The 20968-nt window shown below is 38.0% G+C and overlaps 1 protein-coding gene across 2 annotated transcripts in view; it reads left to right on the forward strand.

Moving 5' to 3' along the window:
- The window catches only part of SMC1B (structural maintenance of chromosomes 1B), a gene marked incomplete at its 5' end in the record, with an annotated part of 87543 nt that overhangs the window by 30337 nt on the left and 36238 nt on the right, over positions 1-20968 (forward strand). For both annotated transcript variants that reach the window (XM_081248645.1, XM_081248646.1), the window contains 4 exons: positions 9507-9589; positions 10182-10389; positions 12941-13126; positions 14842-15021. In XM_081248645.1, the coding sequence (XP_081104771.1) occupies positions 9507-9589; positions 10182-10389; positions 12941-13126; positions 14842-15021 (657 nt within the window). The remainder of the gene's footprint in view (positions 1-9506; positions 9590-10181; positions 10390-12940; positions 13127-14841; positions 15022-20968) is intronic.

Genomic DNA, 20968 nt, shown 5'->3' on the forward strand with positions numbered 1-20968 from the left:
CACATCCTCGCCAGCACTTGTTATCTGTCTTCTTTGTAATAGCCATCCTGACAGGGGTGAGGTGATATCTCATTGTGGTTTTGACTTGCATTTCCTGCTGACTAGTGATGTTGAGCATCTTTTCATGTGCCTGCTGGCTGTCTATATGTCTTCCTTGGAAAAATGTTCAGGTACCCTGCCCATTTATTAATTAGGTCTTTCTTTTTTTATAAATTTATTTTATTTTATTTATTTTTGGCTGCATTGGGTCTTTGCTGCGTGCAAGGCTTTCTCTAGTTGCAGCGAGTGGAGGCTACTCTTCATTGTGGTGCACAGGCTTCTCATTGCAGTGGCTTCTGGTTGCGGAGCATGGGCTCTAGGGATGCGGGCTTCAGTAGTTGTGGCATGTGGGCTCAGTAGTTGTGGCTCATGGGCTCTAGAGTGCAGGCTCAGTAGTTGTGGCACATGGGCTTAGTTGCTCCACAGCACGTGGGATCTTCCTGGACCAGGGAGCGAACCTGTGTCCCCTGCATTGGGAGGCAGATTCTTAACCACTGTGCCACCAGGCAAGTCCAGGTCTTTTTTTTTATGTGGAGTTGTATGAGTTCTTTCTATGTTTTGAATGTTAACCCCTTATCATTTATACTGTTTGCAAACATCTTCTCCCATTCAAAGCTGCTACCTCAGTTTAGGTCACTATAAACTTCCCTCTTAGAACTGCTTTTGCTGCATTCCATAGATTTTGGATCATTGTATTTTCATTTGTCTTGGTGTTTTTGTTAATTTCTTTGATTTCTTCATCAATCCATTGGTTGTCTAGTAGTAATTGTTTAGTCTCCACATATTTGTGTTTTGGGCAGTTTTTTCCTTGTAGTTGATTTCTAGTCTCTGTTGTGGTCAGAAAAGATTCTTGATATGATTTTAGTTTTCTTAAATGTATTGTGACTTGCTTTGTGGCCTAGCATGCAGTCTATCCTGGGGAATGTTCTAAGTGCACTTGAAAAGAATGTTTATTTTGCTGTTTGGGGATGAAATGTCATATATATATCTATTAATTTCATCTGATCTAATGTGCTGTTTAAGGCCAGTGTTTCCTTATTGATTTTCTGTCTGGATGAATTGTCCATTGATGTAACTGGAGTGTTGAAGTCTCCTCTTGTTTTTGTGTATCTGTCAATTTCTCCCTTTATGTCTGTTAATATTTGCTTTATGTATTTAGGTGCTCCTATGTTGGGTGCATATATACTTAAAATTGTTATATCTTCTTGTTGGTTTGATCCCTTTATCATTATATAATAATGTCCATCTTTGTTTTAAAGACTGTTTTGTCTGATATAAGTATTGCCACCTCAGCTTTCTTTTTGTTTCCATTTGCATGGAGTACCTTATTCCATCCCCTCACTTTCAGTCTGTGTGTGTCTCTAGATCTGAAGTGAGTCTCCTGTAGGCAGCATATACATTTTAAAAAAATTCATTCAGTAACTCCATATCTTTTGATTGGAGCATTTAGTCCATTTACATTTAAAGTAATTACTGATAGGTATGTACTCATTGCCATTTTGTTCATTGTTTTTGGGTCGCTTTGTAATTCTTTTTTTATTCCTTTCATCTTTTGTCCTCTTCCCTTGTGATTTCGTAACTATTTTTAGTGTTATATTTGGATTCCTTTCCTCTTTTCTTGTGTGGATCTGTCACAGGCTTTTGGTTTGTGGTTACCATTGAGGTTCATATATAATATATGAACATATTATGTCATATGTAACATGTAATATATATGATTCATATATACATATGATTATTTTGATATCTTAAGTTCCATTGCATTCTAACAACCTCACATTTTTACTCCCTCTTTAAGTTTAATGGGGTTTTTTTGTTTGTTTGTTTGTTTTTTGTGGTACGCGGGCCTTTCACTGTTGTGGCCTCTCCCGTTGCGGAGCACAGGCTCCAGACGCGCAGGCTCAGCGGCCGTGGCTCATGGGCCCAGCCGCTCTGCGGCATGTGGGATCTTCCCGGACCAGGGCACGAACACGTGTCTCCTTCATCAGCAGGCAGACTCTCAACCACTGCGCCACCAGGGAAGCCCAAGTTTAATTTTTTTTTGTTTTTGTTTTAAATAAATAAATACATTTATTTGTTTATGGCTGTGTCAGGTCTTCTTCGTTGCTGCGCATGGGCTTTCTCTAGTTGCGGTGAGCGGGGGCTGCTCTTCATTGCTGTGTACAGGCTTCTGACTGCGGTGGCTTCTCTTGTTGCAGAGCACAGGCTCTAGGCACGTAGGCTTTAGTAGTTGTGGCTCGTGGACTGTAGAGCACAGGCTCAGTAGTTGTGGCGCACAGGCTTAGTTGCTCTGTGGCATGTGGGATCTTCCCAGACCAGGGCTCGAACCTGTGTCCCCTGCATTGGCAGGCAGATTCTTAACCACTGCGCCACCAGGGAAGTCCCAAGTTTAATGCTTTTGACATCATATTTTACATCTTTTTGTTTTGTATATCCTTTAACTACTTATTGTGGTTACGGATGATTTTACTACTTTTGTCTTTTAACCTTCCTACTAGCTTTATAAGTGGTTTATCTACTAACTTTACTGTAGGTTTGCCTGTACCAGTGAGATTTTTCTTTCCATAATTTTCAGATTTCTAGTTGTGGCCTTTTCTTTTCCATTTTGAAAAGTCCCTTTAACATTTCTTATAAAGCCAGTTCAGTGGTGCTGAGCTTTTAGCTTTTGCTTGTCTGTAAAACTCATTTTCACTCTTTCAAATTTGCATGATAGCCTTGCCTGGTAGAGTTTTGATTGTAGGTTTTTCCCTTTCATCACTTAGAGTATATTGTGCTACTCCCTTCTGGTCTGCAAAGTTTCTGCTGAAAAGTCAGCTTATAGTCTTATGGGAGTTTCCTTATACATAACTAGTTGCTTTTCTTTTGCTACTTTTAAGAATCTCTCTTTATCTTTAATTTTTGCCATTTTAATTATACAGTGTGTTGGTATGGATCTCTTTGGGTTCATCTTGTTTAGGACTCTCTGTGCTTCCTGGACCTGGATGTTTGTTTGTTTCCCCTGGTTAGGGAAGTTTTAAGCTATTATTTCTTCAAATAAGTTCTCTGCCCCTTTTTCTCTCTCTTCTCCTTCTGGGACCCCTGTAATGCTAACGTTAGTACACTTGATATTGTCCCAGAGGTCTGTTAAACTATGCTCATTTTTTAAAATTCTTTTTTCTGTTCTGCTTGGGCAATTTCCAGTACTCTGTCTTCCAGATTGCTGATCTATTCCTCTGTATCATCTAATCTTCTCTTGATTCCTTCTAGTGAACTTTTTTTTTTTTAATTTATTTTTGGCTGCATTGGGTCTTCATTACTGCACACGGGCTTTCTCTAGTTGCAGTGAGCAGGGGCTACTCTTCATTGCAGTGTGTGGGCTTCTCATTGCAGTGGCTTCTCTAGGCACATGGGCTTCAGTAGTTACAGCACACGGGCTCAGTAGTTGTGGCACATGGACTCTAGGGCACATGGGCTTCAGTAGTTGTGGCGCATGGCCTTCGTTGCTCTGCAGCATTTGGGATCTTCCCGGACCTGGGATCTTCCCAGACCAGGGATCAAATCTGTGTCCCCTGCATTGGCAGGTGGATTTTTAACCACTGCACCACCAGGGAAGTCCCCTAGTGAACTTTTTATTTCAGTTATTGTATTCTTAATCTGTTTGGTTCTTTTTTATATTTGCTAACTCTTTGTTGAAATTCTCATTGTTTTTGCCCATTCTTCTCCCTAGTTTGGTGAGCATCTTATGTTGAAATTCTCATGTTTGCCCATTCTTCTGCCTATTTTGGTAAGCATCTTTATGATCATTACCTTGGAGCATCTTTATGGGGTGGATTGCTCCTCCTTATTTCCTTTAGTTCTTTTTCTGAGGTTTTGTCTTTCTATGAAAAAAATTTATTTATTATTTGGTTGTGCTGGGTCTTAGTTGCTGCTTGCAGTCTCCTTAGTTGCAGCTTGCCAGGTCCTTAGTTGCAGCACATGGGCTCCTTAGTTGCAGCACGTGGGCTCCTTAGTTGCGGCACGTAGGCTCCTTTGTTGCAGCAGGCAGGCTCCTTAGTTGCAGCAGGCAGGCTCCTTAGTTACGGCATGTGAACTCTTGGTTGCGGCATGCACGGGGGATCTAGTTTCCTGACCAGGGATCGAACCCGGGCCCCCTGCATTGGGAGCGCGGAGTCTTAACCATTGCACCACCAGGGGAGTCCCCTGAGGTTTTGTCTTAATCCTTTATTTGGAACATATTCCCCTGTCCTCTCATTTTACCTAATTCTCTGTGTGTATTTCTATGTTTTAGGTAGGTTGTTTTTGCTTCCTAATCTTAGAGAAGTAGCCTTACATAGGAAATGTCCTATGAGGCCCAGCAGCACACTTCCCTCTGGTGCCCCCTGTGTGGGCTGCATGCACCCTTCTGTTGGCAGGGAGGTAACTACTTGGGCATGCTGGTAGGTGGGGCAGGCCCCTGGCCCTGTTGGCTGCAAGGCCCTACTTTGTGCAGTGGTTGTGGCTGTTGGAGGGTGAGATAGGCTTCCATGTGGTTGGCTGTGCGGCCTAAAGGGCGCAGAGCTGCTACTGGCCCACTAATAGGTGAGGCCAGGTCTTGCATGGCTAGCTGCACAGCCTGGGAGGGCCCAGGGCTGCTGCTGACTGCTGGTGGGTGGGGCCTGGACTCTACATGACCAGTGCAGGCCTGCTGGTGGGTGGTTTTAGTCTAGAGGGAGGATTCCAAAACAGTGCTTGCCAGCACTGGTGTCATCACAATAGAATGAGCTCCCCCAGATGGCTGCCACCAGCATATGTGTCCCCAGGAAGAATCCCAGTTGCCTCCTGCCTCTCCAGGAGGTTCTCCAAGATCAGCAAGTGGATCTGACCCAGGCTGCTTTCAAACTACCGCCTCTGTGCTGGGACTTAGAGCATATGAGATTTTGCATGTGCCCTTTAAGAGCAGAGTCTCTGTTTCCCACAGTCCTCTGGCTCTCTGGTATGTAAACCCTGCTCATTTTCAAAGCCAGATGTTCTGGGGGCTCACCTTCCTGATGCAGAACCCCCGGGCTGGGGAGCCCGATGTGGGGCTCTGACCCCTTGCTCTTTGGGGAGGACCTCTACGATCGTCATATTTCTTCTGTTAATGAGTCCCCAGCCTGGGGGTATTGGTCCTGACTGTACCATGTTTCTGCCCTGCTCACCTGTCTCGTGGTTCCTTCTTTATATCTTTTTTTGTGGCAAATCTTTTCTGATAGTCTTCAGGTTTTTCTCATAGTTACTCTATAAGTAGTTGTAATTTTGGTATGCTCATGGAAGGAGGTGAATTCAGGGTTTTCCTACTCCTCCACCTTAGCCATACCCTCTGTATTCTTATAGCTTTAAATACCATCTGTTGTTGACTCCCAAGTTTGTATTTCTAGCTCACAACCTCATATATCCAGCTGCTTCCTCATCATCTTCATTCTGGGTATTGAATAGATATCTTAAACTTGAGTCCCAAACTGAACTTCTGCTCACACCCAAATGCACCCCAAACACAGTCTTTCCAATCTCTGATGATGACAGATCAGTCTTACTTGTTGATGAGGTCAAAAATCTTGGAGTCCATCTTTGACTCTTTTAGGAAACCGTGTTGGCTCCACCTTCAAAGTATACCAAAAATCTTACCACTTCTCTCCATTTCTATTGCCACCACCATGGTCCAAGCCACCATCTTTTTGTTTTTTGTTTAGATCAGTGTAGTAGCCTGAAAGTTTTCTCTCTTGTGTCTCCTTCATAATAGTCTCAGCACAGCAGCCAAAGTGATGCTTTTAATATCTAAATCAGATCATGAAACTTGCTCTTTTTGAAGTCCTCTAGTGACTTCCCCTTGCACATAAAGTTTAAGTCAAAGTCCTTGAGTGCCCTACATAGACTTACCTGATTTGCTTGCCCCTTCCACTTCAATTTACCTCTTAAACTTCCTGTTTTTCTATTCTCCCTCTCATTCTCTGTGGTCTAGCTGTAATGGCCTCCTGGAACATATCAGACATGTTTCTGCCTTAGGGCCTTTGCACTGGCTGTTCCTCTGCTTGGAACATGCTTTCCCTACATTTCTTAATTTTTAACACTCTCATGTCCTGTAAGTCTTTGCTCAAATGTTGCCTTCTCAATGAGGCCTACTACCCTGACTACCCTATTTAAAATTGTAGTCCCCAGTGCACTTCTGCTCCCGTTACCCTAGCTCTGTTTTTCCCAGTGTTTATCTCCTAACATACTGTTTAATTTGCATATTGTTTGTCTACTGTCCCTCTCTAGAATGTAAACTGCACAAGAGCAGGGATGTTTGTTTTGTTCACTGGTACATCTCAAGCACCTAGAATAGTTCCTGATCTAGAGCAGATAATAAGTATTTGTTGGATTAATGAATTTTACAAATGAAGGTATCAAGGCACGAGATAGTTAACTTGACTGAGCTAGTAAGTGGAGGAACTGGGATTTGATTCTAAACACTTTGTCTCCAGAATGAACCTTCTTAATCCTACACTGTATGCCTCTCATTGTAGTCTCTTTGTGAGTTGGCAGATGAAAATACAAACAAATATGAAGGGTACTATATGATAATATACTTATATATTGATAATCATATGAGTAGAAGAGAGGACATTTTGTGGAAGGAGAAAAATGTATAACATATCAGTAATTACTTTTAAAACACTGGTATAATTTGTATCACATTATAAAATTATACACTGATTTCTGCAAATACACTGATTTCTCATTGCACATTTTTACCTCTGTGCATGCTGATTTTGGAAAAACCTACTCATCATTACATGTTCAATTCAATAGTTATCCACACCACAAAGTCTTCCCTGGTTTGCCTTTTCTCCCCACCCCACCAAAAAAACCCCTGAAAAATAGTTTCTTCCTCATCTAATCACCCATTGTTCTTAATCTGTTTCTGTCTAAGGGCTTTTATCAGATTGGAGGAAAAGTACAGTTAATGGTATAGCTCTACTAGGCTGGAAGCTTTTTAAAGGCAGGATTCGTAATAGTGTCCTATTGTAAGTCCCACGTACTTGGTAGATGTCGGTAAGTGTTGATTGAATCTCTGTTGTCTTTTGAATAGAAAAACACTGACAGAACAAATAACATATCAGTGTGGAAAGAGATGAAAAAATCTGTACTCATACTTGGTTTCCCACAGGACTGGTGGTTCCCAGGTGGAAAGGGCTATAACTTTCCACAGATCCAAGATCACTAGGGGCTGGGCAGGGGTTGGTTTTTCTAGACAACTAGCATGATCAGCTGGCATCTTGAATCCAGAATGCCTGGTGTCAAGGCAGTCTGATTATCCCCCATGACGTGTCCAGCGGAGCATCCAGGCCCTGACACAAGCCCTGGGACTGGCCAGAGTAAAGGCAGAGGCAGGTATTTCCAGTTGACTAAACTTGGTCCTTGATGTTAGCTAATCTTGTTCCTGTCTCTTTGCATGGAATTCTTCTTTTTAAATTTTATTTATTTATTTTTGGCTGCATTGGGTCTTCATTGCTGCATGCAGGCTTTCTCCAGTTGTGGTGAGTGGGGGCAACTCTTTGTTGCGGTGCACGGACTTCTTATTGCGGTGGCTTCTCTTGTTGCGGAACACGGGCTCTAGGCGTGTGGGCTCAGTAGTTGTGGCACGTGGGCTCTAGAGCGCAGGCTCAGTAGTTGTGGCACAAGGGCTTAGTTGCTCCGCGGCATGTGGGATATTCCCAGACCAGGGCTTGAACCCGTGTCCCCTGCATTGGCAAGCGGATTCTTTTTTTTTTTTTTTTTTTTTTTTTAGAGGGGAAAAGAGTGTGGAATGGTGGGAAGAGGATAGGTGAATCCATTCTCCACACTTCAGCCTGAGGGGACTTTTATTTCACTCATTTCTGGTCATCCTCTCCCATACCGTCCAGCCACAAGGCTCCCTTCGCCCCTCCCCAGACCAAATAGGGCAGCTATTTCCAACCTCCCACACTGGGTTAATAGCTCTTTCTTGGCTTTGCCAAAGCACCCTCCACGGCCCCCAGCCAGTCAGCTTCGTCTATTGTAGTGATCTTATTGTCTCTTTTGATTCCCCTGCCCTGTCCAACCCAGATGACAAGCTCTCTGAGGGAAGAGTCTGTGCCTGTCTTCTCTGCTGTATCCTCATGCCCAAGCACATCACCCGGCACCTAGTAGTCACTCGATAAATATTTGTTGATTAGTGACTGCAGGAACAGAAATCACATGAAAGGAGGTCTCAGCTCAGAGAGGAAGGGCTGTGACCCTCTAACCATGAAGTAATTTGGCCAAGGCCACTCAGCCAACAAGTGTTCCCATAGCCTGGCCTGTCTAGACTGGGCCCTCTCTGGAGCCCTATTCCTCCTCTGCCCAGAATCGTACAAACAGAATGGGGCAGACAAGAAAGGTAATTGTCGGAGCAGAAGCCAGGAAGACAGAGAGGAGAGGGGATTGGCAAAACAGTACTGGACAGCGTCCCAAAGCTCGGCAAGCGGATTCTTAACCACTGGACCACCAGGGAAGCCTGAATGGAATTCTTAAGTGAGATAACAGAATTTCAATATGGGGATTCTAATTTCAAAATGTGAGAGTCCCTGGAGAAAAGGAATTGTATCTTAATCATTTTTATAGCTGTTGGCACCTAGCATAGTAGATGTTTGTTCAGTGAATTTCTGTGATAAATGAGTAAAATGAGATCATTAACTTCATGGTATATTTTATCCTTTACCACTTGAAAACTGGTATTTCTTCTCTTTTTTGCTGTTGTATACTGAAAAAGAATTGTGTTTTTTACTTTTGTGCACTCCTGGTTTTATATCACTTAGTAATGGAGTAAGACAGATTAATCTTGCTATAACGCACAGGATGAATTAGACAGGAAGAATGTTAAAGATAAGAAACGAATTGGAGACGACCACAGTCCTTGGACTTAGTGATAAGGTGAATGGAGCAAGACTTGTGAAATCCTCCTTCCACAAGCCTATAGTTGCCTCATAGATTCCTATACAATTATAGTACTGAGCCACTCTGTTGGAATTACTTATTTGTCTGTTTCTCCCACCAAACCTTAGTCCTTGAGAGCAGGGACTCTGTCTTGTTCATTATTATATCTATAGTTCCTAGCACATGGTAGCCAGTGAATAAATATTTATTGAATAAGTTAGTTTGAGAGAGAGATAAGAACTGTATATAGATATTTGCAAATAATCCCCCTGGGGTTTGAAGTTACCAAAGTAAACTTGCTGGAGATCAGTTATCTCCAGCCAGGACATAAATAATGGAGCCAGGATTTGAACCCTGAGTCTTGAAACCTCAAAGCTCTGTACCATATTGCCTTTTCAAAGTTAAAATGTGCTCTTATAAGAATTTTCATATGGTTATATATATTTCACATTTAGAACAATGTATGCTGTTATAGTAAGTTCTGGGCATATAGTGAAAAGTAATCAATTTTGTTTGGATTTGCTGTAATTGATTTCAGATTTCATTTCCTATTTTAGGAAAATCTAAAACAAATAAAAGAACAAATAGAAGATCATAAAAAGCGAATAGAGAAGTTGGAGGAGTATACAAAAACATGCATGTAAGTATAGTAAAAACAAATTCCTTGCAGCTTTCTTGTATCTCAGGGGTCTCGATATTTGTGGTATAGTCATCAGATGAATGCTTCCACTATCATGATGTTCTTGGTCCTCCATTGTTTTTTTATTTCATTGTAGATAATTAAAAATTATCCTTGACCACTAAGGTTTAAGTTTTGAAAATATAAATGTTTAACAGTGGTGAAACTTAAAACTCTCTTTTGATATCGATATTTTATAATAAAAGTATGTCATGAAAGCTAGCACCACCTAAGTATTCTACCACGAAGTAATTTCTTTTTAATTGGCATTTGCTTACCATTAAGCTTACGATGATTGCTCTGGTTATAGTGACCTATCCTTTCTTTTTCAGAATCCAGAAATATGTATCTTTTGGATCAAGAAAGAATGATTAAAATATCTTTTGCCCATGTTTGGTGCTAAGTTTATTATATTGTATTTTTCATCGTTTAAAATTGATAGAGCATTATTCCATTCCCCTGCAATGCCAGACTAGAGTATACTGTATCTTGTAATTCCTAAATTTGGGGTTTTCTTTTTGCTGTATAATGTATTATTGTTACTGTTGTGTAGGAATTGCTTGAAAGAGAAAAAACAGCAAGAGGAAACTCTAGTGGATGAAATTGAAAAAACAAAATCAAGAATGTCTGAAGTTAATGAAGAGCTGAATCTTATTAGAAGTGAACTGCAGAATGCTGGAATTGATAGCCATGAGGGAAAACGTCAGCAAAAGAGAGCAGAGGTTCTGGAACACCTTAAAAGACTTTACCCAGATTCTGTGGTAATTGAAATAAAAAGGCTAAGCTTTCTTATTTGGGATTAAAAATTTGCCATTAATAGGAAGTAATATTATTTCAGAAATCTATAAGATTGTGTTTTATTATTTATATTTAAAACATAATAGTAAATAACTGAGGTAAAATGTAAATAACTCCCAGTAATGTCTATAGATAAGTAATTATTGGGGAGAAACATTGACATGAACACATTACCCAGAAAGTCCAGGTATGGCCAACATCCCCAAAGGACACAGGTGCATGAAATAGTCTGTTGCCCATAGACACAGGTCCTCAAACCTCATTTTCTTCATGATTTCAGTTTTTTTAAAATACGTTTTTCAGTAGACATTGTTCGCATACTTTTGAAACGATGAATTTTTATTCTCCAAATGTGACTGCTATCCAGTATTACTAGTGTATTTCATTAGCCCCAGTACAGCAATATCTACTAACCTGTTGCTTGGGGAGTCAGCCTCACAGAATTGTTTCCTTCGGAATTGGGGTCTGGCATCTCACTCTCTTGTCACTGACACCAGTGTACCCTGTGTTAACCACTTGCACTCTTTGGAAACACCTGTCCATTGGCCTGCATGGTACTATGTTGGTTTTCCTCCTGTCTCTCTGGCCTCCCATCTTCGTTTCCTTTACAGCATCCTTTTTGCCTTTCTGACTCTTAAGTGTTAGTCTTAACTTCTAGACAATGATGGAGGAATAAGGCTGGGTCACAGAATTCTTCCCCTAATACCAAGGAAAATGACAAAAACTAGTGAGAAACTAGTTCAACAACCAAAAGAGGAAGGGGCTCATACATCATGCTATAACCTTCAGAAAATGGTAATAGTCCAGAATTTCTTTAAAAAGATTGAAGTATAGCATTGCTTGTTCTTAATTCTGCAGAAGGCAAACTGATAAATCAATTCATTCCTGAGAATTCTCATTTATTATCCCTTAATCTAGAAAGAAGCAAACTCATATGTTTGTTTCCTTTAGAGTAAAAATTATCACTAAAATAGAATCAGAGAACATGGACCTCTGCTTCTCTTAGATGGAAGTGAAGGCTCTAGGGCTCCTTGTTAAATTGAGAAGCCAAATCAAAACCCTCTCCCCAAAAATGGGATTTGTTCTCTTCCCCCAAGGAGAGAAACCTTGGTATGGGATATTAATTAAAAACTGAGAAGAAAGAACAAAACTCAGGTATTCAAATAAAGCATATGCACAGCCTTAGCACAGCTCTCTTACCCCTGCCACCTAAGCCCTTAGATGATGGGAAATAGATCAGAAAATACTTAGAATATAGAACAGAAAATACTTGGTCCATCATCTGTTGTTCAGAGGAGATAAACATCTCAATTTTAGGTGAGACAATCAAAAAAATTATCCGTCACAGAAAATAAAAGGTTTGCCCAGAGCTGCCCACATTAAATATAGGGAAGGTGAAGAGAATCGATATGGCAGCTATAGGTACATATAATAATAAAAAGAAAGAATAATTTAAAAGGCTTTTAGAAGTCGAAGAGCCTTGTGGAAGAAGGTTACAGGACAAAATCCCCTGTAAGTGTTCTGTGCTGTGGACAATTTAATAAGAACTTGAATTCATAAAATCAGATTCAAATATGAGCTAAAATAAAATAAAAAGAAAAATGTAGAGCTAAGGAAACAAATCAAGAACAAACATTACTGAACTAATAATAAATTGCAAATAACAAGGAATGGATTACATAGCTGAAAATCAAATTACTGACCTAGAAGTAAGGCTTGAGTTAATCATAGGTAAATTGAGAAGAACAAAGACCAAGGTAATAAATATTAAAGACAATGATGATCTATCATGAAGAAATTGGTATTTCGAAGTAGAACCTAACATTGAAGAAAGAGTCTAAAGATGTAAAATTGAATCTGCAGACATTCTAGGGAGTATTGGTACAGGACGGTTGGCATTTGTGACATTTAATAGGCTTTTTGAACTTCAGTCTGATTCTTGACCAGTCTTCAGATCCCCAGAAACACTTCTCCGTGGGAAGCCTTCCCTGGCTTCTCAGGTCACCCTCGTCCCTGATACATATTCTCAGAGCTCTCTGTGCCTAATCACAGTGTCTGTTATCACTCTACTTTGTACATGCATGTAATTATTATTTATATCTTCCTTCCCTACTTCTGAAAGCTCTGTGAGGTCAGAGAGGATCTGCTTTATTCAGGCATGTTTACCCAGTTTGTGGCTCAGTGCCTTCATGTAGTAGGTGCCTCAACAGTTTCTTATTTAATAAATAAGGGAATGAATGAATACTATTTAATTGCTAGCTTTGTAAAATATTTTAATACCTTGGTATGACTAATCCCTCCTTATTACTCTTTTGTTGAATGAAGTGTGACACACCTAAATGGATATTTCATAATGAAATTTATTTCCATTTGAATGAGACTGTTAAATTATCATGTTTATAATTTTAGAAAATTAGTTTTTGGTCTATGCTGCTTTGTTACATTAGAAAACAATGAATTATATGTTCCTCATTAATGTATTTGTTTTTCTCTCCTTTTTTGAAACCTGCTAAGTTTGGAAGACTGCTTGACCTGTGTCATCCTATCCATAAGAAATACCAGCTGGCTGTTACTAAACTTTTTGGTCGGTACATGGTTGCCATTGTTGTAGCCTCTGAAAAGGTAGCAAAAGATTGTATTCGATTTCTGAAGGAGGAAAGAGCTGAACCTGAGACATTCCTTGCTTTAGATTACCTTGATGTAAGCAATTTATAATCCTTAGTATTTAGTAGTGATAAAATTCTGTCTTTTAAAGTGTGTCTTTATTGCCTGAGACTATGGTAGTGATTGAAAAAATCATAAGTTGGATGCCAGTTAGTCATTCATTCAGATGGCTGGTGTTAATGTATTGGCAGGCAAAGAATAGTATCAAGTGGATACTATCTTTCTTGCCTTCATATCATTTCTTCCTAATCTAGTTTTGCCATAATTTACCCTGGTGATTTCAAGGACATTGCTCTAGCAGTGCACCAATCTGCCTACTAGCCAGCAATTTATTTTGTCCTATAGCAAAGTATAGGAGATGGATAAGACATATGTTCTGTCGGTGAAATACCAACCCAGTGTCTCAGTTGTAAATATGTGGTCCAGTAAATATACATGTCAGCTCTTGGTGTGGAGCAAGCCAAATTTTGAGCCTTGAAGTATGTATTGAAAGGCCTTAGAGCATCCAAAGTTTAAATTCCTGAGGCAGGAACTCCGTCATTATCACAGCTGATATCCTTCAGTGATCTTTTCATTGCTTAATAAAGAAAATGTTCTACTTGGTCCAGCTTTCAAGTCCCTGAACTGCAGGCGGTGTGCATAGTGGTTAGGAGCACATGCCCTAGAGTTGGACTGACCTGAGTTTGAATGGCAGCCCTCCTTCTAATTAGTTCTCACTGATTTGTCCTTAACTTTTCTGAGTGTCAGTTTCATCATCTGTGAAGTGGAGGAATTAGTCCTTACCTTATTGGACTATTGCAAGGAATCACTACATGTAGTACACCTAGCACAGTGCCTGGCACAGAGGAGGGGCTCAGCAAATGCTAACTGGGTATTAATGGTTCAGACTTGGCCTTTTGTAGTTTCACACTTTTGTTTAGACCTTCTGCCCACTAAAACTATTTAACCTAGTTCATCTGCCTGTTAAAATTCTGTTTTATGTATTTCATGCTTAAGATTTTTTTCAAGGCACACTCATTTTTTAAAAATATAATACAGAAGTGTATCAAATATAAAGTAAATACTCCTACCTCATCTCAGTGCTCAGTTCCTTTATCACAACTATTTTAGATTGCTTCCATCCATACAAATTTATATAAATATATGCTCCAAATATATGTGTGTATATATATATGTGTGTGTGTATATATACATATATATACACACACACATATTTTGGTTGTATATAGGGTTTTCCCTTTGTTTTGTTTTACAAAAATGAAATTATACTTGCTGTTTTTCAGTAATATATTGCAGACGTCTTTTGATCTCTTTATTGACCCAACTTAAAAGTCATGTCAAAGAAGGTGTAAAAGCTTTCCTGATCGTTTAAGCCTAAAATGATTTTCTGAGTTCCATGCTATTGGGCCACTCTTTTGAAAGTATGTAAATGGGTATTATCTCCCACTACATTTTATGATTTTGAGAGCATGAAGAGCTTCTCATCTATTGCTTTATCCCAACTAGTTAGTGACAGAGTTGAATCTAGAAATTTTATCTTCTGGCTTTTGATGAAGTGTACTTTTAATAAATATTACCCGAGCCAAAGGTGGGATATTGTTCATCAGGTTCTTGTCAAACTTGTATTGTGTATCAGTGCATACTACTAATTTGCTTTCATGCTTCTGTATGTTCTTTGAAAAAGAATGTACGGAGTGTTTGGTTTTTATTTTAATATACCTAATATATCAAGTATATTTTAAACCTTTTAGATCAAACCAATCAATGAAAGATTACGGGAGATTAAAGGCTGTAAAATGGTGATTGATGTCATAAAGACTCAGTTTCCTCAGCTGAAGAAAGTAATTCAGTTTGTGTGTGGAAATGGCCTTGTCTGTGAGACTGTGGAAGAAGCAAGGCATATTGCCTTCAATGGACCTGAAAGACGGAAAGTAAGAGGCTTAGATTGTACTTTCGGATGATTTGAAGCAGTATTTATAAGACTAACATATTACACACACAAATATCTATATATGCTTTCATATGTTTTCTTATGTAGGGGAAACTAAAATAGAACCTAAGATGTTAATGGCTTCAGTAGTTTTTATAATGTTGAAGTTTTCAAAAAATTAATTTCTCTAATACTTCCCCAAATCATAAATCATATTTTGGAAGTTAGATTTATTGTAGTGAGAGCCTAAAGCTGTTAATTTTTTTTACTCTATATACAATAAATGTCCCTGTCGAATCTCAGATTTTCCCTGTACTTACATATATAATACGTGTGTTTCTGAATACCAGAAAAGATTTTAGGTGCTTATTTTACATTCTGGGTTAATTCTTCCATAGCTCAATGGAGATATTAACTGTCCTTTTACACATTCAAGGTTTTAACACATTTTGAAGTTGTAGAAATAGCACAATTGAAATGAGGTTACTAGATACCAGTCTCTCGGGAATAATTCTGGTTTTAAAAATATTGTTTTACTCTCAATTGAAATAGAGTTTGTATTTAGTTAAGCAGTGTTAAATTCTTCAAATTATCTGACATAGTTTTTTTTAAAACTACATGTGTGATGAAATTTAACAATGCCTAAGGGCATAAACTATGGAGTAAGACCAGTGATACTACTTAGTAATTAATTATGTGACTTTAGGCAAGTTTCTAAACCTCTAATTTTAGTTTGTTCATCTAAATTTGGGGAAATAATAGTACTTATTTCATAGAGTTATAGGATTAAAATAAGTAATAACATGCAAAATGCTTTTATAGTGCCTAAGAAATAGCTCTCAAAAAGTGATAATCATTTTTTATTTACTAGCCATTTTACACATTTGATCTGGAATGTCCAGAATCGCAAATTAACACGAAGTGGGGGGGTTTGGGCTATTCTTATGAAAGATAGGAATTTCCAGTATTAAATGTATTGACTTGTCTAATATGATTAACTTCTCATACGTTTTAGTAGTTGTATCTATAATTATCTTAATGATAATGTGATCACTGTCTTAGTAATCACTGTCATTGATTTCTACATATTAAATTTAAGCAGGTGTAATAAGTGAGCTACTACAGTATCTTCCTTATTTTGCTACCTAATTAACTATGGTAAAATTGATTTTTGTATATTTGTAAAATGTATTTTGTAAAATTGATTTTTGAAGATTTGTGTGGTCAATTTAAAGAAGTCACATGAAAATAAATAAGATTGTGTTTAACACTTCCTTCATTCAACATATATTTATGGTTTATATCTTGTCCACAGTAACATGCCTTACCCCTTTAGGCTGTATTTTGTTCTTATCGTTATTTCAAAATTTTAATCAGGTTTATTTGTCATATTTTTACATTAAGTACATTCCAGGGACTCTTATCTTCTTCCTATTACTATTATTCCACTTGAAGAATATTCTCTGTGTTTTAGGATGCATAAAACACTTGGATAGGGAGTTCCCTGGTGGTCCAGGGGCTACGATTCTGTTCTTCCACTGCCAGGGTGGGGAGGGGGTGGCGCGGATTAGATCCCTGGTCAGGTAACTAAGCTCCTGCATGCCATGTGTGTGGCTAAAAAAACGACAAGAAAAAACCCAAATATGGGAAATGCCCATTAAAACTACACTGAAATACTATTTTCATCTGTGAGATTGATCAACATAAAAACGTTTGATAACACTTTATGGGGAAAGAGACCCTTGCATTCACTGCTGGGGGCGTGTGAATTTGTACCAGCTCTGTGAAGGGCAATTCTAGCAGTTATACTTCTTCAGAACGTTACATACACATGTATATGAAATGATATATATAAAGAGTTATTCATCGAACCACTGTATGTAGCAAGCAAAATTGGAAACAATTTGCACAAGACTATGTTCAATAAAATTATAATACGTTCATAGAATGGGGCACTATGCAACCTTAAATAAGAATGAAGCTCTTTATATACAAGTGTCAGACAATCTCCAAGATATATTCAGTTTTTAAAAAAGTAATAAGTAGACTAGAGTGTAGTATGTTACCATTTATGTAAAAAATGGAGAAAGAAGAGATATATGTGTGTGTTTGTTTATGCAAAAATATTTCTGGAAGAATACTTAAGAAATTGACAGCATCAGTTACCTCTGGGGAGGATAACTGGGTGGTGGGGTCTAGCAATGCCAGGGAGATTTTTTACTCTTTACTCATCTTTTGGATTTTGAACTACATGAATATTTTACCCATTCAGAAATAAAAGCAAAAGTTAAAGTATATTCTTTTCCATATCAGTGAAAGGCAACTTAAAAAATATGTATAATCTACATAACACAAAAATTATAGAGGATATACTTGTAACACTGAAACAGTATTTCTTGAAACAGTTGAAGTTGGTTCAGTGGAATGATTGGTTAGCCCTCAGGGCAAATTTTTAATGCCAAAAAATTTCTCCTTTTCCTAAGCCATGTTCTCCGGAACTTTTATTTAATGCTATTTAAAAATTCCTCCAACTCCTTATTTTATATAAGATCCCTGTTGTGCCAGCCGTGGTATTTTTTCAGGAATGCAACCTCCAAAGTAGGCATAGGATTACTGCACTGAGCAACCGTTGTAAGCTATAAGTTAAGGAATTTGCAGGCTGGAAATAGAAATTATAGTCCTTCCAGAATAGGAATTTGATTGTAAATCAAATGTAAATAGGTTATTTGATACTAAATTTACTTTTAGAAGAAGTAAATTATTTTAATAAACCTAGAAACTATCAAAAAAAAACCCTATAATTCTATGAATTGTTGCCCATTGCATTTTTAGAATTGAAGGAGGTCTATAACATGGTGGTTATTGAGAATATGGACATTAAAAAAAAAAAGAACATGAACATAGATGTTTGACCAACTTTTGGTTTAGGAATTTTAGTCCCTGTGTATGACTTTAGGCAAGTTTCTTAATATCTTTAAGCCCTAATCTATAAAATGGAAATCATATTTACCTCACGGGGTTGAAACATAGAATCGAATAGTATAAATGCACTCTGTCAAGCACAGTATGGTAAATGGTTGCAATAACAACAGCAGCAGCCAACCAAGCAATGAAAGTAAAAAGAATCTCAGAAAATCGTTTGTCCCTCTGCTCTGAGAGGGGAAGTTGACTTGCCCAAGTATGGCTGGGAAGAGAGAGTTGGCATAGAACACCATGTGTATTATGACAGATTCTTAGCTCAAAGTTCTCAATACACTTCTCTCTCTTCTCTCCAAGCCAGCCCATGGATTTTTTTCCTTTGTGTTACACTTGGCTTTTACATATCGGAAACACAAGTTAATAAATGTTCAGTTTGGGAAAAAGAGCTCAAAAAGGAAAATAACCATCCCTAACATGTCCTCTAGAATAGAGTTGCCAGATAAAATGTTTGGACATACATTTAAAAGTTATTTGTTGTTTATCTGAAATTCAAATTTACCTGGGCATCCTGTATTCCTATTTGCTAAGTCTGGCAACGATACCCTAGGAAGATCTAGTGAGTATTGTGGTATATATGCCATATATTTGATAATCAACTATATTACTCTTAACTTTTATAGGTATTGGTATATGTATAATTGAGTCTTTACTATGAGATCAAAATATATTTACTTAACTTCACTTTTTTTTAATGGTATCACTTTTATATTTTAATTTAATCTAGAATTAATTTTAATATGTATTATTAGATGTAGGTATTAGCTTTTTCCCCCTAAATGGTTAGTTACCAGTCCCAGCATCATATATTGAATAATTTTTCTTCTTCCTACTTATTTGATTGAATTTACTGATTTCTCATCAGAGTCTAAATTATTTATACTTTGTTCTTTTTTCACCTAGTTTAATTTGTTATCTCTAATTATTATTTGTAGCTATCTTACTGTATATTTATATTTATTATAATAATCTTTATTATCTATAAAAGAATAATTTCTTTTAGGAAATAGTCAAGATATACATTATAAATAAGTAAACTATTAGCCCACAAGCACTGTAAAATCATCATGTATAAAACTACACTCAGGTTCTTCTTTCTAGATCTTGATCCCTCTCCTGTATTCTTCAATTCTTAGTACCACTATTCTAACCAATGAAATTCTGTTTTCTCCTCATGGATTTCCATGTAACCTCTACAATTCCCAAGGTTTTCTGATTATACCATCTAAATATTTCTCAAATGTTTTTCCTTTTCTTCACTGTAGGTATTGGCTGATTTCATACCATCACCTTTGGCTTTACTTGGACCATCCCATTTTCTAGATACTTGCCAGATTGGTCTACTTAAGTTCATATCTGACCATTTCACTCTCCTGTTTGCTGTTAGACTGTTAAGTGCTAATCCCCCAGCCCCCTCCACAAGCCCCATCAGTCCTCATTTGTATTTGATGCACATTCTTCCTGTGATGACATACAAAGAACTCTGTGATCTGCCCTGTCTACCAACCTCATTCCTTCCCTTCTTTCTTGAAATACAGACACATAGCTAGAGCTCTAGGAGTCATCTTGGACTACAAAATGACTTTGAAGATTGTCATAAAAGAAACACTGACACACACGTCACTAGTGACACACTGTAGATGTAAAGTAAGCTTTATTTAGAACAACTTAAAAGCAGAGAAGCAGTGGAGCCTGTGTATTTCCTCAGCTTTCATTCCACAGAGGTGGGCTTTGGCCAGGCAGAAACAGGGTGAGCTAAAAGTGTTCCAGGAGAGGGAAGCTGCCTCAATACCACTTTATATTTTTATGGGGAGGTCGGAGGAGTAAGCTGATCACGTAACAGTGGGCTTCCTGGTCAGGGAAGCTGCTTTCCAGACCAACCAGAGCTTATCTACAGGAGTTCAGTTTCCATGCCATGGCTGTTGGTATCCAGTAGAGATCTAGTGTCCTTCCAAAGTTCAGACCTGATGAGAAAACTCATTGCCAAGCTAACCGTTGGGAGGGAAGGGAGCCCCCAGGGCCTTCCAGAAAATAAGAAGCCTGTCTCCCTTGAGGAGTAATCCAAGTGCTAAGGATGGCAGAGCAATATTATAGAAGGAGTCTTTTTTTGTTAACTATGCAACCACCATACATACGCTGAAATGTTTACCTCTGTAATTGCAAGAGAGAAATAAACTAAGTTTTCTGTTAAATATAATTAATCTACTTCTAACTAGTACCTCTGATAAGATACAGTGAAAGCCTTCAACTCCACTGGAAGCCTTCTATGAACCTTCCAGGCTGGGTTGGAGCACCCAAGTTTTAAGCTTCCAGATTACTCTATGTTTCTATTGTCTCATACTTTACATTGTAATGATATGTTTATATGTTTCTTTTTCCTACCAGCATGACTCCCTAAGGGTCAGTACCATATTTCACTCCCTTTTGGTCACTCCAGTCCCCAGTATAGAATGTTTCAAACACAGCAGTCACAAAGAGAATGTTTGTCTGAATGCAGGAATGAATGAGATTCCTGTCAGCTTTTTTTTAACATTAGTTCACATTACGTGGTTTTAGTCCTCCACAAGCTGTCTCCTCTGCTTTGACTAATTGATTAGAAACATTCACAAAACACTGAGAATTGCTTTCATTTATTCTATAAAGCATATGGTTATTCATAGGACTATAAACTTTAAGCTATTTTATACCTTTGACTCCATTTAGGTTTTTTTCTTGGTCCCAGTTTCATATTCATTTTAGAGAACGTTATATTTTTGATATCCTAAAGTAACTAAGGCTGTTTTCATAGTATGTCTTTGACATGTGATGTCAGATTCTTTAAAATACAGTATTATATAATGCAGGCTATGCGATATTAAATACAAATACTCTTGGTTTTTTCTTCTCAATATTGAATATGTTTAGAACTAATATATAATTTTATTTTGAACTTTTTAAATTGCTGCTAATCTGTTGCCTAGAATTGTTTGGGC

Source organism: Mesoplodon bidens, assembly GCF_964165515.1.
Source record: "Mesoplodon bidens genome assembly, chromosome: 11".
Lineage (NCBI taxonomy): Eukaryota > Metazoa > Chordata > Mammalia > Artiodactyla > Ziphiidae > Mesoplodon > Mesoplodon bidens.